The 16747-nt window shown below is 51.4% G+C and overlaps 1 protein-coding gene across 8 annotated transcripts in view; it reads left to right on the forward strand.

The window, feature by feature from the left end:
* The window catches only part of ADGRB1 (adhesion G protein-coupled receptor B1), a 320747-nt gene that overhangs the window by 290371 nt on the left and 13629 nt on the right, over positions 1 to 16747 (forward strand). For 6 of the 8 annotated variants that reach the window (XM_090040749.1, XM_090040747.1, XM_090040751.1 and 3 more), the window contains 4 exons: positions 1881 to 1935; positions 5211 to 5896; positions 7174 to 7209; positions 8162 to 8272. In XM_090040749.1, coding sequence (XP_089896875.1) covers positions 1881 to 1935; positions 5211 to 5896; positions 7174 to 7209; positions 8162 to 8272 — 888 coding nt within the window. The remainder of the gene's footprint in view (positions 1 to 1880; positions 1936 to 5210; positions 5897 to 7173; positions 7210 to 8161; positions 8273 to 16747) is intronic. The other 2 variants (XM_090040750.1, XM_090040752.1) reach the window with 1 other exon arrangement.

Genomic DNA, 16747 nt, shown 5'->3' on the forward strand with positions numbered 1-16747 from the left:
GGATATGCTGCAGGGGCCATCCTGCATTGTCCCCAGGGGGATAAACGGATAACCTTGGAGGTTTGTCTTGTCTCTAGTTTCCAGTATTTGACAGGTGCCAAAAGGTGCTGGTCAAGGTTTTCCTCTATATTTCTGCCACCAACTCCAGTCATCCCAGGCCTGGAGGCTCAATATGTTCATGGATCGATTCATAGACATTAGGGCTGGAAGGGACCTCATGAGATCATCAATACATTCATAGGAGTGAGCATGAATACATTCATAAATTCAGGAACAGGTGAGACCACTCAATCATCCAGCCAACCTCCTGTACATCGCAGGACATCGACTGTCAGCTCTTCCCCTGGCCTGAGCCCACTGATTTGTGTGGGACTCAAGAGGCTCTTCCTGAACAACTTTGCCTGAACGTGTTTGGAAGTGGACCTCCCATTTGTCCAAAGTACAAGATATTTTGTTTGAATGGAGCCAGCTTGATAAAACATCTGGATTATTCTGTATGACTTCCCGGTCTTACTACTCTGCCAGGCTTTGTGTTGTCCGCAGCTTATCAGCTGCGATACTGCATTTACGTCCAGAGCAGGGATGAAGATGGGCAATAGCATCGGGCCTTCTTCCGGTCCCTTGAGGACATCCTTAGAAACATCCTCTTTCTGTGACGAGTCCTCAATGACAGCTATTTTTGGAGATCAGCCAGCTTCCTGATTTTTTTAACATATTTTACTAATATCAATGGGTGCTTTTTTTTTTTTTTATCCAAACACGCTGCCATGCTAAGTCAAATGTCTTGCAGAAGCCTATGGGTTTTTTACACCAGTGAAGTTACTTTCATCAGCCAAATTTGTAATCCCCTCAAAGAACAAAATCACTTTATTTTTGATGAGACCTATTTTTCATTAAACCCTGTGGCCTGATAATTATGCTCTTTCTTTTTTAGCTCTCTTAGTCAAATCCTGGCTCAGCTTTTCTAGCAGGTTTTTTTTTCCCCTCCCCATTATTTCAGGCAGGTTCTTTTGTGACCCTATTTCTCCCATTGTGTGGTATGGTAGCAACCAGATGCTTTAATAGACTTGCCCCTTGCATGGACAAAGAAGAGAGCTTGCACGTATTTGCTTTTCTTGTGTGGCCCTGTTTCTCCTGCTTTGCGGGATAGCAGCAACCGGGTATTTTAAGAGACTTGCCCATCACGTGGACAAAGAGAGCGTGCATATGTTTGCTTTTAGCATGATCGGTTTGCATCCCAGATGCATCAGTGAGGCAGCCCCCCCCCCACACTCTTCTGCTTGGGTAGGGCACTCTTTTTGATACTAAGGGGCACTTGTACACATAACAGGGTTTAATCCTCATTCAGGTAAATAGGTTATTAAATTTGAAATGGTTTTAGGGGCATTAGAGTCCAATGCCAACTCTAGCTGTCCCAGCAGTTGGTCATTGCTTCTCAGCAGGCCTTGACTGGTGCATTTTGTTATCAGACCTGCTTAAATCCTGGAAGAGGGTTCATTTGGGCTGCTCCGATCTGGGAGATAGTCCTATCTAACCTTGATGCATGTGAGGACTCTTCTCTTGTGTCTTGGGAAGGCGAGAAGATAACCCAGGACAAGGTTGTCCTCTGTCCTCAAGCCATGCTAGAAGTTGTGGCCACAGCTCACGTGCAGGCAGGCGGATGCCTTTGCTGAGCGGTTTTCCCCCCAGCACTTGGCCTGAGACTGGATGAGCAGCTCCTTTCTCCATGTCCAAAGCTCTTCCTTTCTATCCAGGCTGCCACGGGGGGGTGTTTGGCCCATAATATCAGTGTTCATTGGTTTCCAGGTGGCTTTCCCCATCTCTCTTACCCATCCCCCCCCCCCCAGTTGACCATGCCCTCTGCTTTCTCTGTCTTTCAGACCGATTTTGAGAAGGATGTGGATATGGCTTGTAGATCAGGTGAGCACATCACAGGTGAGATATCGACAAGTGACCTGGTTTGGGGATTGAACTTGGCCATTTTTTTTTCCTTACTATTTTCTCTGTGTCTGTCCAAGTGGCTTGTGTGTCTGTGTATGGGCAGCCCCCTCCCCGGAAATCCTATCTCTGCCCTCGTGCTTGGCTTTCCCGCTCTCCCACCCAAATCCGGCTGGGCCCCTTGGCTGAGATCAAGCCTCCCCTCAATTGAACTCTCTTTCCCCAGGGCCCGTGCCTGGCAGGGGAGTGGACTCCTTGCTTTGGCAGGACGTCTCCACCTCTCACTGCCCACCTCCTATTTTCTCTGGCCTCCAGCCCCTCCTGGCTCCAGCAGATAGCACAACGTTGATGCAGACCTAAATCAGGCTGGGTTTATGGAGACGGGGGGGGATTTGCCTCCGTCCCAGCCCCTCTGCCAGAAGTCCCTTGAGCCCTGGGGGTCTGCATGGACCGGCCGCCCCCCCTCAATACCACCCGTGCCCGCGGTGCTGTCTGTGGATGTGCTGTCCCGTGCGCGGTCTGCCTCCTCTTTGCAGGTTTTGCCCTTCCCTCCCGCCGCACGCCTGAGAGGCTGATTTTTAGCAACCCCTTTGCAGGCTGGTGGGCTTTCTCCTGGGCATCTCCCCTTTCTCACGCAAGCGTCTTCCCCGCTCGCTTGACCCTTGCGTGTTATTCACATCTTCCAAACCAGGATCTCCTCTCTACCAGGTGTGGATTTTGCATCCGAAGTGCTGCGTTAGGAGCACCAGCAAGGAGTTCATTATTATTTTCTCTCTGTTTCCATCTCAGCGATCAATCACTTATTTATCTCTGTCCCTGTCTGTCTATCATTTATTTATTTCTCTCTCCCTCTCCCCCCACCCTCATTTGTCTTTGTCACTATTATCTGCCTATAATTTCTTTATTTCTGTTTCTACCTGTAATTTATTTATCGCTGTCACTTTATATCTGTAATTTATTTTTTGTTTCAATCTGGCTGTCTCCATTTCTATCCGTCTTCCTATCATTTATTAATCTCTGTCACTCTTTATCTGTCTGTCTGCCACTTATCTCATTCTCTGTCTCTCTCTTTTTATCTAATCTATCTATCTACCTCTCTCTATCTACCAACCTACGCCTGATTGGTATAGGTAGGTAGGAAGACAGATACCTTCCTCTCTACCTGCATATCTCATATTCAATGTATATTTATTGCACTATTATGCTTATGCTCATAATACCTTATTCCACGGTCTCTTTCTGCCCATCTGTCTCCTACTCCAGGCCTCCCTTTTTATTGCTTTCTCTGTCACCTTCACACCATAGTTTGAGCTGCCTTCTTCTCTCCATTTGTCTTAGTCTCATCCCTTGGTAATGCCTGGCTTTCCAAACATCATGTACAAAAAAAATCGTGCCCACCTTGCACACGTTCTAGCCACCAGTGTGCATGCAGGCAGGATATCTGCACATGCAGTGGGTGAAGATGACAGGGGCACTGTCCGATCATGCCCAGGTGGTGTGCACGGTCATGGAGACGTGAGCACCGGGCTCTGAAAGGCAGTGCCGCAGCCTCTAAGCAGACACACGTGGTGCAGGAGATTTCCCCGTGCTGCCAAAATGCTCCTGCGGGCGATTTCCCCGGGGAGCAGCAGGGGAGCTGATTGCTTTTCAAGACAGAAGATGCCTCTCCTTACAAACCCACCCTCGTTTCTTTGCCAGCTGTTCAGTTCAGTGTCCCATGGGTGTCTGCTGCATGACACAGACCTCACCAGATAAATCTGGGAACAGTCCCCTTTGCCTCCAGACCACGCAGCAACCCAGCAACCCAGTTAGTTTGAGCAGTGCCTTCAGCCCCCCCATGCCCTGAGTGTATCTCAGGTGCTTCATTGAATGCAGGCACCAGCTTAAAAGCCTGTATTATAGGTTATAGGCACAATCCCTGAGAATTGAGCTGACTCTGGTGCAATGTGAGGCATGTTCACCTGGGGTCCTGGGCAGAGCTTGTCCTGGGGTCTGGAGCCAGGGCAATGTTTTCTCCTGCTGTAGTGCAGCATGTCTGGCTCTCACAGCCCTTTCAAGCGAGGGGCATTGTTGCTTCATGTGGTTTCTTCGTAATTTGGCCCTCCCTGCACCCTCTGGGGCACCCATCTCCCTTCAGATCCAGCTCCTAGCAGTGAAATCCCAGGACCAGCAAACTCAGCTCTGCACCACGGTGCCGCTTTCTCCAACAGGGAGGGCTGAGTCCTTCCCCAAAGACCCTTCTGACTCCCTTCTCCTGGAAAAAAAGACTCCCTTTATTTTTCCCTGAGTTTATTTCCCACTCTGGGTTGAAACGCTGGGTAAGTAACACTCAGTCTGACCCCATTCTGGTCCTGTCTATGCCCTTGAATGACATCAAGGTCCAGGTCACCAGCTCATTAACGTTTCTGTTGCAGGCTTATGTTTAGAAAAGGAGCAGTTGTCACTGTTTAGCAGACAGCGCTGTATGGGAATGTGTGTGTGTTTGTCCCCTGTATATATATATAATATATATATTTAATCTTCAAACTGGCATGTTCACTCCACACCTGGATTAAGGCTGTTTCCTGTGCTAAGAACAAGCACACTTTAACTTCTGTTGTCCTTCAAATCAAGGTGAAAATCATTAAATAATGAACTTCTCACAACAAACCTGGCCTCATTACCGGTAATAGAGCTCTGGTCTAGTCACCAGCGTAGGGTCAGGAATTTTACAATGATGTTTTAAAACTTGAAATCACTTAATGCATTGAACTCCAAGCAGGTTGCAGGAATGGGTTAGCTTGGAGAAACTGTCTGAATTCCAAAAATGGAGAACCAAAAAGCATCAGGCCGGTCAGGATGTTGTGTGTCCATGGCTTTTACACTAAATGATGTTTTTTTTAGCTCCAAATGACATTTGGCTTCAACAGTATAGCTAATTCACACAAAAAAATATATACTGTGTTAACAAAAAAATAAATTTTCCCTTCCCCCCCCCCAAAAAAAATGTTGGGCTTGCAACAATTTTCAAGTTTTTTGGCTTTTTGCTCCAATTTGGGGTTCTTGAAACTTCTTCTGGGTTGGGAGAACAGGTCTCTGCCACCCACTCCATCCCAGTCAGGCAAACTGGGTGTAGGAAACCAGAACAGAGCTGTGCCCACCACCCATGCATCCTATCTGTGGGAGCCAAGGGAACATGCCAGGATGCCTGGATGAAAACACGAGTGTTGATGTGTTGAGAGCTCGATGGAGGCGAGTTTGAGTTTTTGAGGATCCTCCTTTGCTTCCCGCAGTGTTGAATAAAGACATCACTGCCTGCAGGACCTCCACCATCACCGGGACGCTGAAGCGCCCGTCTCTGCAAGACGAGGAGAAGCTAAAACTGAGTCACCAGAAGGGCTCATCGAACTTCAACAGTCTTCCAGCCAACGTCTCCAAGATGCACCTCCAGGGCTCGCCGCACTACCTAGGAGCCATCAACTTGAACGAGTTCAGCAACCACACGCTCACCCTGAAGAAGGATAAGAACCAGCCACCCAAGTCGATCTACATCTGCGACGGGGACATCTTCAAGAAGCTGGACTCTGAGCTCTCGAGAGCACAGGAGCAAACGCTGGACACCAGCTACGTCATCCTGCCCAGCAACACCTCCACCCTGCGGGCCAAGCCGCCCAAGGATGAGAGCAAGTACAGCATCAACATCGACCAGATGCCCCAGACGCGGCTCATCCACCTCAGCATGGCCAACGACCCAGGCTTTGTCGTCAAGAGTCCCCCGCGGGAGCCCCCCACGGTGGCCCTGACATGCAGCGAGGTGCAAAGCTCTCCCATGCTACAGCAGCAGCAGCAGCTGCAGCCGCCGAATATCTCCAGCGAGTCGCAGATCCCCAACAGCCTGTGCGACACGGGCGACTCAGGGAACTCAGGCCTGGTGTCCAAGAGCGAGACCGTCTCCACCCTCTCCATGAGCTCCTTGGAGGTAAGTGGATGATGGGTGGCCACTCGGAGCCCGTCTCAGCATCTGAACCACCTTCAGGGTTTGGTGGACAAGGGCCGGTACCAGAGGTTTCAGGAGAAGACTGCTTTCCTAAATGCATTGTCAAGCAGCTTCAATGCCGTGCTCCCAGGAGGGGAGATGCTGATCCCTACAGGGGATCATAGGAAACTAGGACTGGAAGGGTCTTTGCAAGCTCATCTAGTGCAGCCCCCTGCTCCAGGCAGGCTCATCCCCGATAAAAGTGTCTGTCCAACCCACTCTTGAATGCAGATGCCACAGTGTCTCGAGGTAGCCTGCTCCAATGTTTGACCACCCTCATAGCAAAGGACTTGACCCCTGAAGAGACAGGACCCGTATGGTTTTCATCCTAGACCATCAAGTTGCAGGTGCCCTCCCTTTTCAACACAACCATCCTTCTCCCCCTATTTTCAGCTCTCTGCATTTATATCAGAGGTCCGTAGCCCCTTCTTGAAAATGAGCTGGCTGCAAGATTCACCGCCGTTCGGCCAATTTCCTTTAGGCGTGTGCAAATTCACATTGAGGTTATTTAAACTTTTAGCCATTTGAATGAGAGCCCTATGATGAGTCCTTCCTGGAAGGGCTTTAGGGGGATGCTAGTGACGGGAGGGTAAATTCCCAAGAACAATTTTGACCTTATAGACATGTGGTTGCAGAAATTGGGTCCCTCCTCAAGCCTTTCTTGGTTCTTGCCTTGGGTCCCAGTTCAAACCATCTTGCCCTGGTTGCCACTCTGAATCTTCTAGTTTTCTGGTCTTTGTTGCCGTGCATTGATTCTCCACCACCTCTATGGACATTTCTCACGGGACTGGCTGTAGTGCAAAGGCGCACGACTACCTCCTGCCTACCATACAGAAGTGCACCCTCTGAACCCACTGTGTAGATTGGGACTGAGACGGAGGCTTGACACAGCCCGAGTCCAGTGCTGGCAAGAGCTCTCCCAGTTAAAGAGGAGAGGATGGGCACTGGTTGCCACATCCCGTATCCAGAAAGCTGTTGCAAGGGCTTCAAATACTTGCAAAGTCTTCCTATCCCATCCATTGCAGTGAAGCACCCCGGGCATAAATGCATGCAGCTGCCCTTTCCTGGGGTGGCAGCTGAGATGGCTCATAGCAGCCCTGCTATCTCCTCCTCGCTTTCAGAGCTGATGTAGGTGGGATAGGGATGGGATAGGAGGCAGGGACGGACTCTCTTTTTGGGGCCACAGTCAATCACTCACTGATTTCTCTTTGCATTTGCAGAGACGGAAATCCCGGTACGCAGAGCTCGACTTCGAGGTGAGTGTGTCCTTCCATCTAGGCAGTGAGAGGGGGGATGAGGAGAGCGATAAACCACAGCCAGGGAGCTAGAAAGGGTTGAGGGAGAGCAAGCCAGGCTGGCTGAATGGCAAGGTTTACTCAGCGTATCTAAATAAAGGGATGATTTACCCAGATTTGCGAGCGCTTAATTCACTGAGCGGTTAATGTTGTGCAAATGTTTGTAAATCAGGAGCTTAAATCCATTTGCACAAGGCTGGCAAACAGTCTCGTCTGGCAGGGCGAGCCTGGTAGAAAACCAGAGAAGGTCGGGTGAAAAAACCAGCCGGCCCGTGTGTGAGCTGAAATGTGCAGCTCTGTGCACCAGAGCTGCTCCCTTCTGCTTGTGCTAGCTGTTGGGGAGTCCAAAACCCTGGGGTTTTAGGGGGTAAGCTACTCAGACAATCCCCATCCGCACGGCATGGGAGCTAGTAATGAACCTTGCAGCAGCCCTTTGAGACCAGGAGGAATTCTCCCTACTTCACAGACGGGCAAAACTGAGGCCCAGATCAGGGAAGTGTCATGCCCAGACAGAGACACCTGTAGTGGGCAGACCGATTCCTGGAAGGGCTCTCCAGCTGTGGAGGACAATGTTGGTGTTAGCACAAGGTGCAATGCAGGTGGCGTGGGTGACGTGTGTGACTCCAGCTGACAGGGATTGAGCTCAAGGTTGACCCTAAACCTCAGTGTGGACATGGTCTCGGGCTCATCAACTCAACCCTAAAAAATCAGGTGCAACTTGCACTCAGGCTTGCCCAAGTGGAGTTTCTGGCACTGAGCAGGGAAGACCTTGTTCAGGCTGCAGGTTTTCCCTGCAGATAGACTGCAAGGGCTGAGATGCTCGCTGTAGCCCTCTTCTAGTAGTCACCCTGGATGCTCTGAGCCGCGGAGGGGTGAAGAGTTGGCTGACCTGTTGCACTCCCTTTTGCTTCAGAAAATCATGCACACGAGAAAACGTCACCAGGACATGTTCCAGGACCTGAACAGGAAACTGCAGCACGCAGAGAAGGAGAAGGAGAAGGAGTCTCCGCCAGTAGACAGCAAGGTCAGTCTCGCGCCCTTCAGAGCCGCGGCTTTCGACTCCCAGCACCCTGCGGAGCACAGGGATGGACCTAGGAGCTGGAAAATGCAGGGCTTCTTCCCTGCCTCTCCTATTTGAGTTTCATTTCACCCTCCACTTAATGGCATGAGCAGGTGTGTGTGTGTGTGTGTGTGTGTGTGTTTCCAGGCTTGCCCTCTTCTAGCTGCATTTGCATATAGCTTGGCTGCGTGTTGGCTGAACACCGGAAAGGAGAACAAGTCCCAAAGCTGTTTCACAGCTGGTGACACTTGCACTCTCCCTTAGCTCGAAGAGCAATGGCTTGTGGTTGTGAAGCAACTTTGAGCGCTTTCTCCGCCTTTCGGGTCTGCGGCCTCCATCACCCTGGATGCACATGGCTTTTGCAGATGTGGTGGGGGGTTTCTGACATCCTTTGCACCCTCTACAGGGGCTGCCTTTTAGTCCAAGGTGGGAGCAGAAGCCACGTCACCGGGATGAGAGTTCAGCTGCGGTGAAATGGTCTGACCTCAGCACGGGGGGTTAATTAAAGTGGGACAAGAAACTTACAGCCGTTTTCACTTGCGTGGTGCTTTCCTAGGTCTTCTGTGGCAGGGGTGGAGACTTGGTGGGGGGGATATACAGAAAGGCTTCACAAAAAGGCGAAGAGCAAGGCTTGGAAATACCAAATGTCGCCGGGGCCTGCTTCAAGGTCTGTGCAGCTGTGAGGTGGCCTGCATTACAGTCACAGCTGCTTCTGGCACCTAGAGCAGTCTGGCTCCATGCACGGATGTCCCTTCCAGCAAGCCACATCTTGCAACAGCTTTCAGGGACAGTGCTCGGTGGCTGCAGCTGGCCCAGAAACCGAGTTGAAGGCAAGGAAATGAATTGCCTCCAGCAGAACAGGAGAGAGATGTGGGAGCAGCTAAGTGCAGGGCATCTGCAAAGCCCGGGTCAGATCTCCCCTCGGGATCATCCTTGAATGAGATTTCTCCCTGATTGGTTGTAGCATCTTCCAGCCATCTACGTGAGAAGCCACTTTGCAAGGAGGGGCCGTTGCAGCTTATTCTGGTAGGATTTCCTTTGAGAAAAACCCATGCTGCCCACATCAGAGGATGAGGTGAGAGTTTAGTCCACCACAGAGACAGGACCCTGCATCATCCAGTGCAGCGCTGCTGGGATCGAGCGGTGTCTGTATTGCCTCTGGAGCATGCAGGACCATCACTGAGCAATTGGTGCTGCCCATCAGCGCCCATCTGTGTGCCAGGGAGCAGGGCTGAGGATCCTAGGGCAGCCCCAAACCTGGGGTATGCATTCCCTATTGTGCATGGAGAGACCCAGAGCACCAGGCTGGGGTGGTGCATGTGCAGAGCCACTCCTGAGCTGTCGCTGCTGCCACATTTCTGGGTACAGGCACATTTGGGAATGGCCTGAGTGGGCAGTGGGCTCATACTGAGGCCAGACACAGCTTTATAGTCCCAGCCTTCAGTAGAAGGGAACTTAGGAGATGTGATGTAAATGCTTGTACAGCCCAATTCCCCTTCTGGCCACCACCTTTGCTACCCCAAGGGCCCGACCACAACATTTCCTACTGTAAGATTTAGGGGCTGTCATTCACAGAGCAATGGGGGCATCTGTTTTGCCGGGTTTTAAGCTAATGAGAACAAGTTGCATTTCCCTCCTGCACCATTTTGCCATCATTCCCTCGACCCCGGTCGAAGGAGACAGGCCTGAGAAGCCAGGGCCCCCCCTCCATGCACACAGCGAAACAAACCTGTCTCTTTTCTGTGCACATTTAGGTTATAAAACGCCGGAGCATTTCTTCTGATGGAAATGATAAAAGTAACATTAGCGTAAGTCTGACTTTCTCTTTCACATGGGAGAGCGTTTTAGGCCAGTCCCACAACCTCCCGTGATGCATGGCTCCAAGCGCTTCCTCTCGCCAGCAGAAACCCCCCTGCCCTTTTGGACACGAACAAGGCCATGAGCATCCCACAATGCCCTTTCACCTCTCTACGCATCCTCCCGTAGAGCAGAAGAGATTTCTGGCGAGTCTCCGGGCTCATCCACCTGCATTGCTGAAGCTTTGATTTCATTCTCCTTCAGCTGCCTTTGAGTGACGGCAGCCCAGTCTGGCCCTGACTGTCCCTGTCATTCCTCCGACGTCCCTTGACACCATGCTCCATTGCCCTAGTTGCTCTCCAAGGTATGAAGCTTTTCCTAATCCTTCCCCTGCTCTGCTCCCTTCCCCTTCAAGATCAGAGACCTGCTGCTGGGATTCAAACCAAATACCCGCTTGGGAGTCTAGTCCTTTGATACGATGTAGGATGGAGGGTGGCTTTGCTTGATATCTTCGAATTTAAATGACGGTCTGTCTCTGTTCTGCGGAGCTGCTTTTTAACAAAGTAAAAATGACCTGCCCATCATGGCATCTGGCTGGTTTCTCTGCAGTGAGCTATTTTGCAGCCACTATCTGATAGAAGACGCTGGAAGGGGCTGGCTTTGTGTCTTGGGACTGCTGTTTCCAGAAAAAGTTTCTGATTATCATTTATTTCCATTTGATATGAAAAGCCCATTTTCAAAATCCCTTCCAGAAGAGGTTGGTAGTTCAATACCAAGCAATCTTCTGCACATGGACAAGATCCTATTCCCGCCCCACTCCATGCTTATGCTCAACATTATGAACCTTATATTACTGCCATTGCAGAGATGAAGACAGCCACCCTTTTGCCCAAAGATTCACCTCAAGTCAGGGTAAGGAGATGACCTTTGGGGTGGAAACAGAGCTCAGGGTGTCCTAATAGTGGTGGCCAGGTCTAGCTGTTTGGCTCTCTCTCTACGTTAGGATTGCTTTAGTGATATAAAAATAATAGTGCATTATACCTGCAAAAAGGCATGGCTGGCAATGGTTCAGGTGTCTTGTTGCAGCTCTAGAGGCATGAGTTCAAGTCTCTTTGTGGATTTGGGCTAAAAACTGTTGTCAAATGGCTCACCTTGGCTCATTCAGGCTGGGGGGTCAGAGGCAGCCAGATGTGATGCTAGCCACATGGCAGCCGTATGTGCTGGTGGCTACAGAGATTGGCCTGCCTTAGCTATTGCTTTAGCCCATGATCTACTGGGATCAGGTGAAGCTTTGGCTCCTGTGGTGGACCCAGATATACCAGCAACACTGCCTGCTGTACTGGCAATGAAACCATCCCCACAAGCAAAACATGTTTTTCTGTTAAACATGAAGTTTTGCCGGTAGAGTAGGGTGCCACCTTAGAGGCTAACTGATTACGAGAGGTGTGAGCTTTTGGAGGCAACAAACTATTTCCTCAGTAGGTTAAAATAGTTTGGCTGCTTTTCATAGATTTCATAGACATTAGGGCTGGAAGGGACCTCGGGAGATCGAGTCCAGCCCCCTGCCCAAAGGGCAGGAAGTCAGCTGGGGTCATAGGATCCCAGCAAGATAAGCATCCAGTTTACTCTTGAAGGTGTTCAGTGTAGGTGCATGAACCACCTCCGCTGGCAGGCTGCTCCAGACCTTGGGGGCTCGGACAGGAAAGAAATTCTTCCTTATGTCCAGCCTGAAGCGGTCTTGCAGGAGTTTGTGACCGTTCGACCTCGTCATCCCTTGGGGCGCTCTGGTGAACAGACGTTCCCCCAGATCCTGGTGGTCACCCCTGATAAACTTCTGGTGGCCATCAGATCACCCCTGAGCCTGTGCTTTTCCAGGCTAAAAAGTCCCATGGCTCTCAGCCTGTCATCGTAAGATCTGTTTTCCTGACCTCTGATCATGCGCGTGGCTCTCCTCTGGACTCTCTCAAGCTTCTCCACATCCTTTTTGAATTGTGGAGCCCAAAACTGGACGCAGTACTCCAGCTGCGGCCTCCCCAAGGCCGAGTACAAGGGGAGAATGACGTCCCGGGATTTGCTCGAGAAGCATCTATGGATGCACGCCAGCATTTTGGTCGCTTTACTAGCCGCAGCATCGCATTGCAGGCTCATGTTCATCTTGTGGTCAATGCTGACCCCCAAGTCTCTTTCTTCTGTAGTGCTATCCAACGTAGCACTGCCGAGCCTATAAGGGTGCTGCAGGTTTTTCCTCCCAAGGTGGAGAACCTTGCATGTTTCGGTGTTAAACACCATGAGGTTCTCGTCTGCCCATTTGCTGAGCTTGTCCAGGTCAGCCTGGATCATCCGCCTATCTTCTGGCGTGGATGCTTTGCCCCAAAGTTTGGTGTCATCGGCGAACTTGGCCAGTCCACTCCTGACTCCAATGTCCACATCATTAATGAAGATGTTGAACAGGATGGGTCCCAGGACAGAGCCTTGAGGGACCCCACTGGTCACAGGGCACCACGATGAGTGACTGCCATCAATCACAACCCTCTGGGTCCAACCACGAAGCCAATTTCCCAGCCAGCGGATTGTGGTGGAGCCAAGGCCACAACTGGCCAGTTTGGCCAAGAGGTGATCGTGGGATACCAGATCAAAGGCTTTTTTGAAGTCAAGATATATGACATCAATCTCTTCTCCCTTGTCCAGGCGATAGGTCACCTGGTCATAGAAGGAAATGAGATTGGTCAAACAAGACCTACCTGTAACAAACCCGTGCTGGCTGTCCCTTAGGATGTTAGCCTGGGCCAGCCCCTCAAGGATGGCCTCCTTAATAAATGTTTCTAAGATCTTCCCCAGGATAGAAGTCAGGCTAATGGGCCTGTAGTTAGCCGGATCCACTCTCCTCCCTTTCTTGAAGATCGGCACCACATTGGCCTTCTCCCAGTCTTCGGGCACTACACCAGAGCGCCAGGAGCTCTCGAAGACCCGTGCCAGGGGCTGGGCTATGACGCTCGCCAGCTCCTTGAGTGCCCTGGGGTGCAGGTTGTCAGGGCCGGCTGACTTGAAGGTATCCAGCTTCTCAAGGTGTTCCTTCACGAGGTCAGCATTGATGCGGGGTAGGGGATCCCCCTCACCCGGATCTCCCTGTCCCATAGCAGGCATGGGCATCCCGTGTGACTGATGAAAGACTGATGCAAAGTACCTATTTAATAGTTTGGCTTTTTCCTGGGCGTCAGTTGCCCCATCTGGTTCAGCAGGGGTCCAACATTGCCCTTGCTTTTCCTCCGGCTCCCCACATATCTGAAAAAGGACTTTTTGTTGTCCTTGATGCCTGAAGCTAGTTGGAGTTCAGTTGCAGCCTTGGCTTTCCTGGTTTGCTCCCTGCAGGACCGGACCAGCGCGGAGTAATCCTCCTTGGAGTTGAATCCCATCCTCCATCCTTTGTAGGCCTTTCTTTTTTATCCACAGTAGGTCCGCTAGGTCTCTGGAGAGCCAGGAGGGCTGCTGTGCCTTCTTGCTGACTTTCCTCCGTGTTGGGATAGATTTAGCTTGTGCACTGAGGATCGCTTCCTTGAGAAGCAACCACTCTTCTTGAACTCCCCTCTCCCTGGGGTCACGGTCCCTGAGGGCCTGACCAAATAGCCTCTTGAGCTTGTCAAAGTCGGCTTTTCTGAAGTCAAGGACTTCTGTGTTGCTGACTGACTTGCCAGCTTTACGGCAGATGGTGAAGGTGATCAGCTCGTGGTCGCTGTCACCCAGCTTCCCATCGATCACTAGGTCGCCGATTAGGTCGTCCCCCGTAGCCAGTACCAGGTCGAGCAGCACTTTGCCTCCGTTGGCCCGCAGACTTCTTGAGTCAGGTAGAGGTCATCCACGCACAAGAGAAAGCTTTGCGCCCACTCAGATTTAGCTGAGTGATCTTCCCAGGAGATGTCCGGGTAATTGAAGTCACCCATGACAACCAAGGTCCTGGAGCAAGCGGCCTCAGTCAGTTCCCGGGCGAACTCCTGGTCAAGCTCGGGACTTTGAGTGGGAGGTCTGTAGTAGACTTCCAGCGTTGTGTCCCCTGTGCCGAATTCCCCACGAATTTTTACCCAGAGGGTCTCTAGCTGTCCATGCCGGTCGCCAACATCAGCTTGCAGGGACATGTAGCTTTCCTTCACATAGAGAGCTACACCCCCGCCCCTTTTGTCAACACGATCCCTCCTGTACAGGGTATAGCCCTCTATCCCCGTGGCCCAGTCATGGGTGGAGTCCCACCAGGTCTCCGTTATCCCAATGACGTCATATTTCTTTGCACTGAGCAGGAGGACAAGCTCGTCCTGCTTGTTGCCCAGGCTCCCGGCATTAGTGTACAGGCAGGCAAGTGTGCCCTTGGGGGCTCTTGCCTTGCCCACAGATTGTGCCAGGGCTGGGGCAGGGGTGGGCTCCCTTAAGTGCCTTGGTCTGCTGGCTTTGCAAGGGTCGCTCAGCAGACCAGCAGTGGCAGTAGTCCCCCCGTCCCCCAGCGGGCTTAGTTTAAAGCCCGGTGGAGCAGGTCAGCCAGCCCGGCTGAGAAGAGCCTCCTCCCCAGGGGGAGAGGTGGAGGCCATCTCTTCCCAGCAGCTCGCTGCCTCTCTCTCCAAAGAGCGGGCTGTGGTCGTGGAAGCCAAAGCCTTCCCGATGACACCAGCGCCGCAGTCTTTGGTTCACCGCGTGGATCCTCCTCTCCCTCCTCAGCCCATAGCCCGAGCCTGGGAGGATCGACGAAAACACCACCTGAGCTCCCAGCCCCCTAAGCCCCGCTCCCAACTCCCTGTAGCGCCTCATGACCTGGCTGGGGGTGCGCTGAGCCGTGTCATTGGTGCCCATGTGAATAAGGAGCATGGGGTAGTGGTCTGTGGGCCGGAGGAGCTGCAGGATCCTCTCCGCAATGTCTCGGATGCGGGCCCCCGGGAAGCAGCAGACTTCCCAGGCTAAGGGGTCGGGGCGGCAGATTGCCCCCCCAGTGCCCCGCAGGACGGGGTCTCCCACAACAAACACCTTTCGCTTTGTGTTGGGGAGAGCGGGGGCAGTAGCTGCGGTCGAGCCTGGGTTGCCTGCGGGAGCTGGCAACTGCGTGGGCTCTGCCGGGGCTGCAAGAGGTGCGATCCTGTTGCTAAGCTCCAGCGAGGGAGGTCCCTTGGTGCATCTAAACCAGTGGGCTTTCAACCTGTGGTCCATGGACCCCCTGGGAGTCCACAAACCATGTCAAGGGGGTCTGCAAAAAATGATTATGAGCAATCAAAAGTATGTGAATACCCACACGTACAATTCAAAGAGGTCTGCGCCTGCATTTGAATTGTTTTAAGTGTCTACATATGAAAAATAGGTTGAAAACCACTAGACTATGAGTTTCTGGCCATTATATCTATATCCATCCAAGATCATACCTCTTCACAGCCCCAGCCAACAGAGCTGTGTCTGCACAAGTCTGTTGCATAGCTCTGGCCCTAGAAATGCTTGCCCAGATGCAAATAAGGGGCTGGCTACAAATGGTTTCCCACTTACTGAGAATACGGCCCGTTAAACAACACCCATAAGTCTCATCTCCTAACATCGCAGAATTATTGTGCTGTAATTTCCCTGGGCTCACAAAGATATTAGCAATACTAAAAGGAGGGCACTTCTTGGCCCTGATTCAGCACATGCCCCATTAAGCAGACCATCAAAACCCCTGCAGATGCAATACTCGGGGATGCTTTGGTAGGTGCTTACAGCGATGCAGCTATCTAAATACCTTCCTCAACTGCAACCCTGAAGGCTCATCCAGAACCCACTGCGATTAGCACATTCCCGTTGCCAGCAATGAGCTTTGCATTAAATTTCGAATGAGTGTTGATGTTACTGAGACATTACCGTAGAGGCTCTGCGGAGGGGTAGAGGAGGAGAAAGGGAGTCTCTGCAGGCCAAAAGGAAAGTACAGAGAAAACATCATCCTAGGAAAGTCCACTTTGTAGTAGTAGCGTTGCTAGCAATTATTTCCATGTAACCCACAGAGCAGGGCCGAGACTAAATTAACGGAGAGACACAGAGGCCAATTAAGTCATCCTGGCTGTTCCTTAGGGTTCAGCATATGATTGTTCCTCGAGATATATTATCTGTGTATATTCACTTTATGGAAATGTATCCCTCCACGGCTAGGCTGTACGCACAGCTATTTCTGATAAGAAAACAAAAAAGCCCGGCATCGGCCAATAGAGCCAGGTTTCAGAAATCCCAAATCCGCTTGGATCCCAACCCAGGTACGCACCCAGCTGTCTAGTGCATGGATACATGTACCTTGCATATCTGACCTCATGTGAACTAGTCAGGGAAGCAGTTTCCACCACCAAGCTGAAACTACCGTCTGATACTGGAGAGCTCTTCGGTGCAGCAGGGACAGACGTAGCAAGGGCTCATGGCTGGAAACCGAAGTCTACACAGTTCAGATTGGAAAGAAGATGCAGTTGCTGAATGTGGTAGTTCACACATTGAGGCATCACACTAAGGGACGTAGTAAATCCTCTTGCGAACTTGACGTCAGGATTGAGCATCTTTCTAAAAGACCCAGGGCAGCTCAGCTAGACATCGTGGTGTTGCCGCAGGGATTGCCACTGTAAGGTCTGCATCAGAAGTATTTGCAGTCACTCAACCCAACAC

The sequence above is a fragment of the Crocodylus siamensis genome, chromosome 3, assembly GCF_052110815.1.
Source record: "Crocodylus siamensis isolate JL-2025a chromosome 3, ASM5211081v1, whole genome shotgun sequence".
In the NCBI taxonomy this organism is placed as follows: Eukaryota; Metazoa; Chordata; order Crocodylia; family Crocodylidae; genus Crocodylus; species Crocodylus siamensis.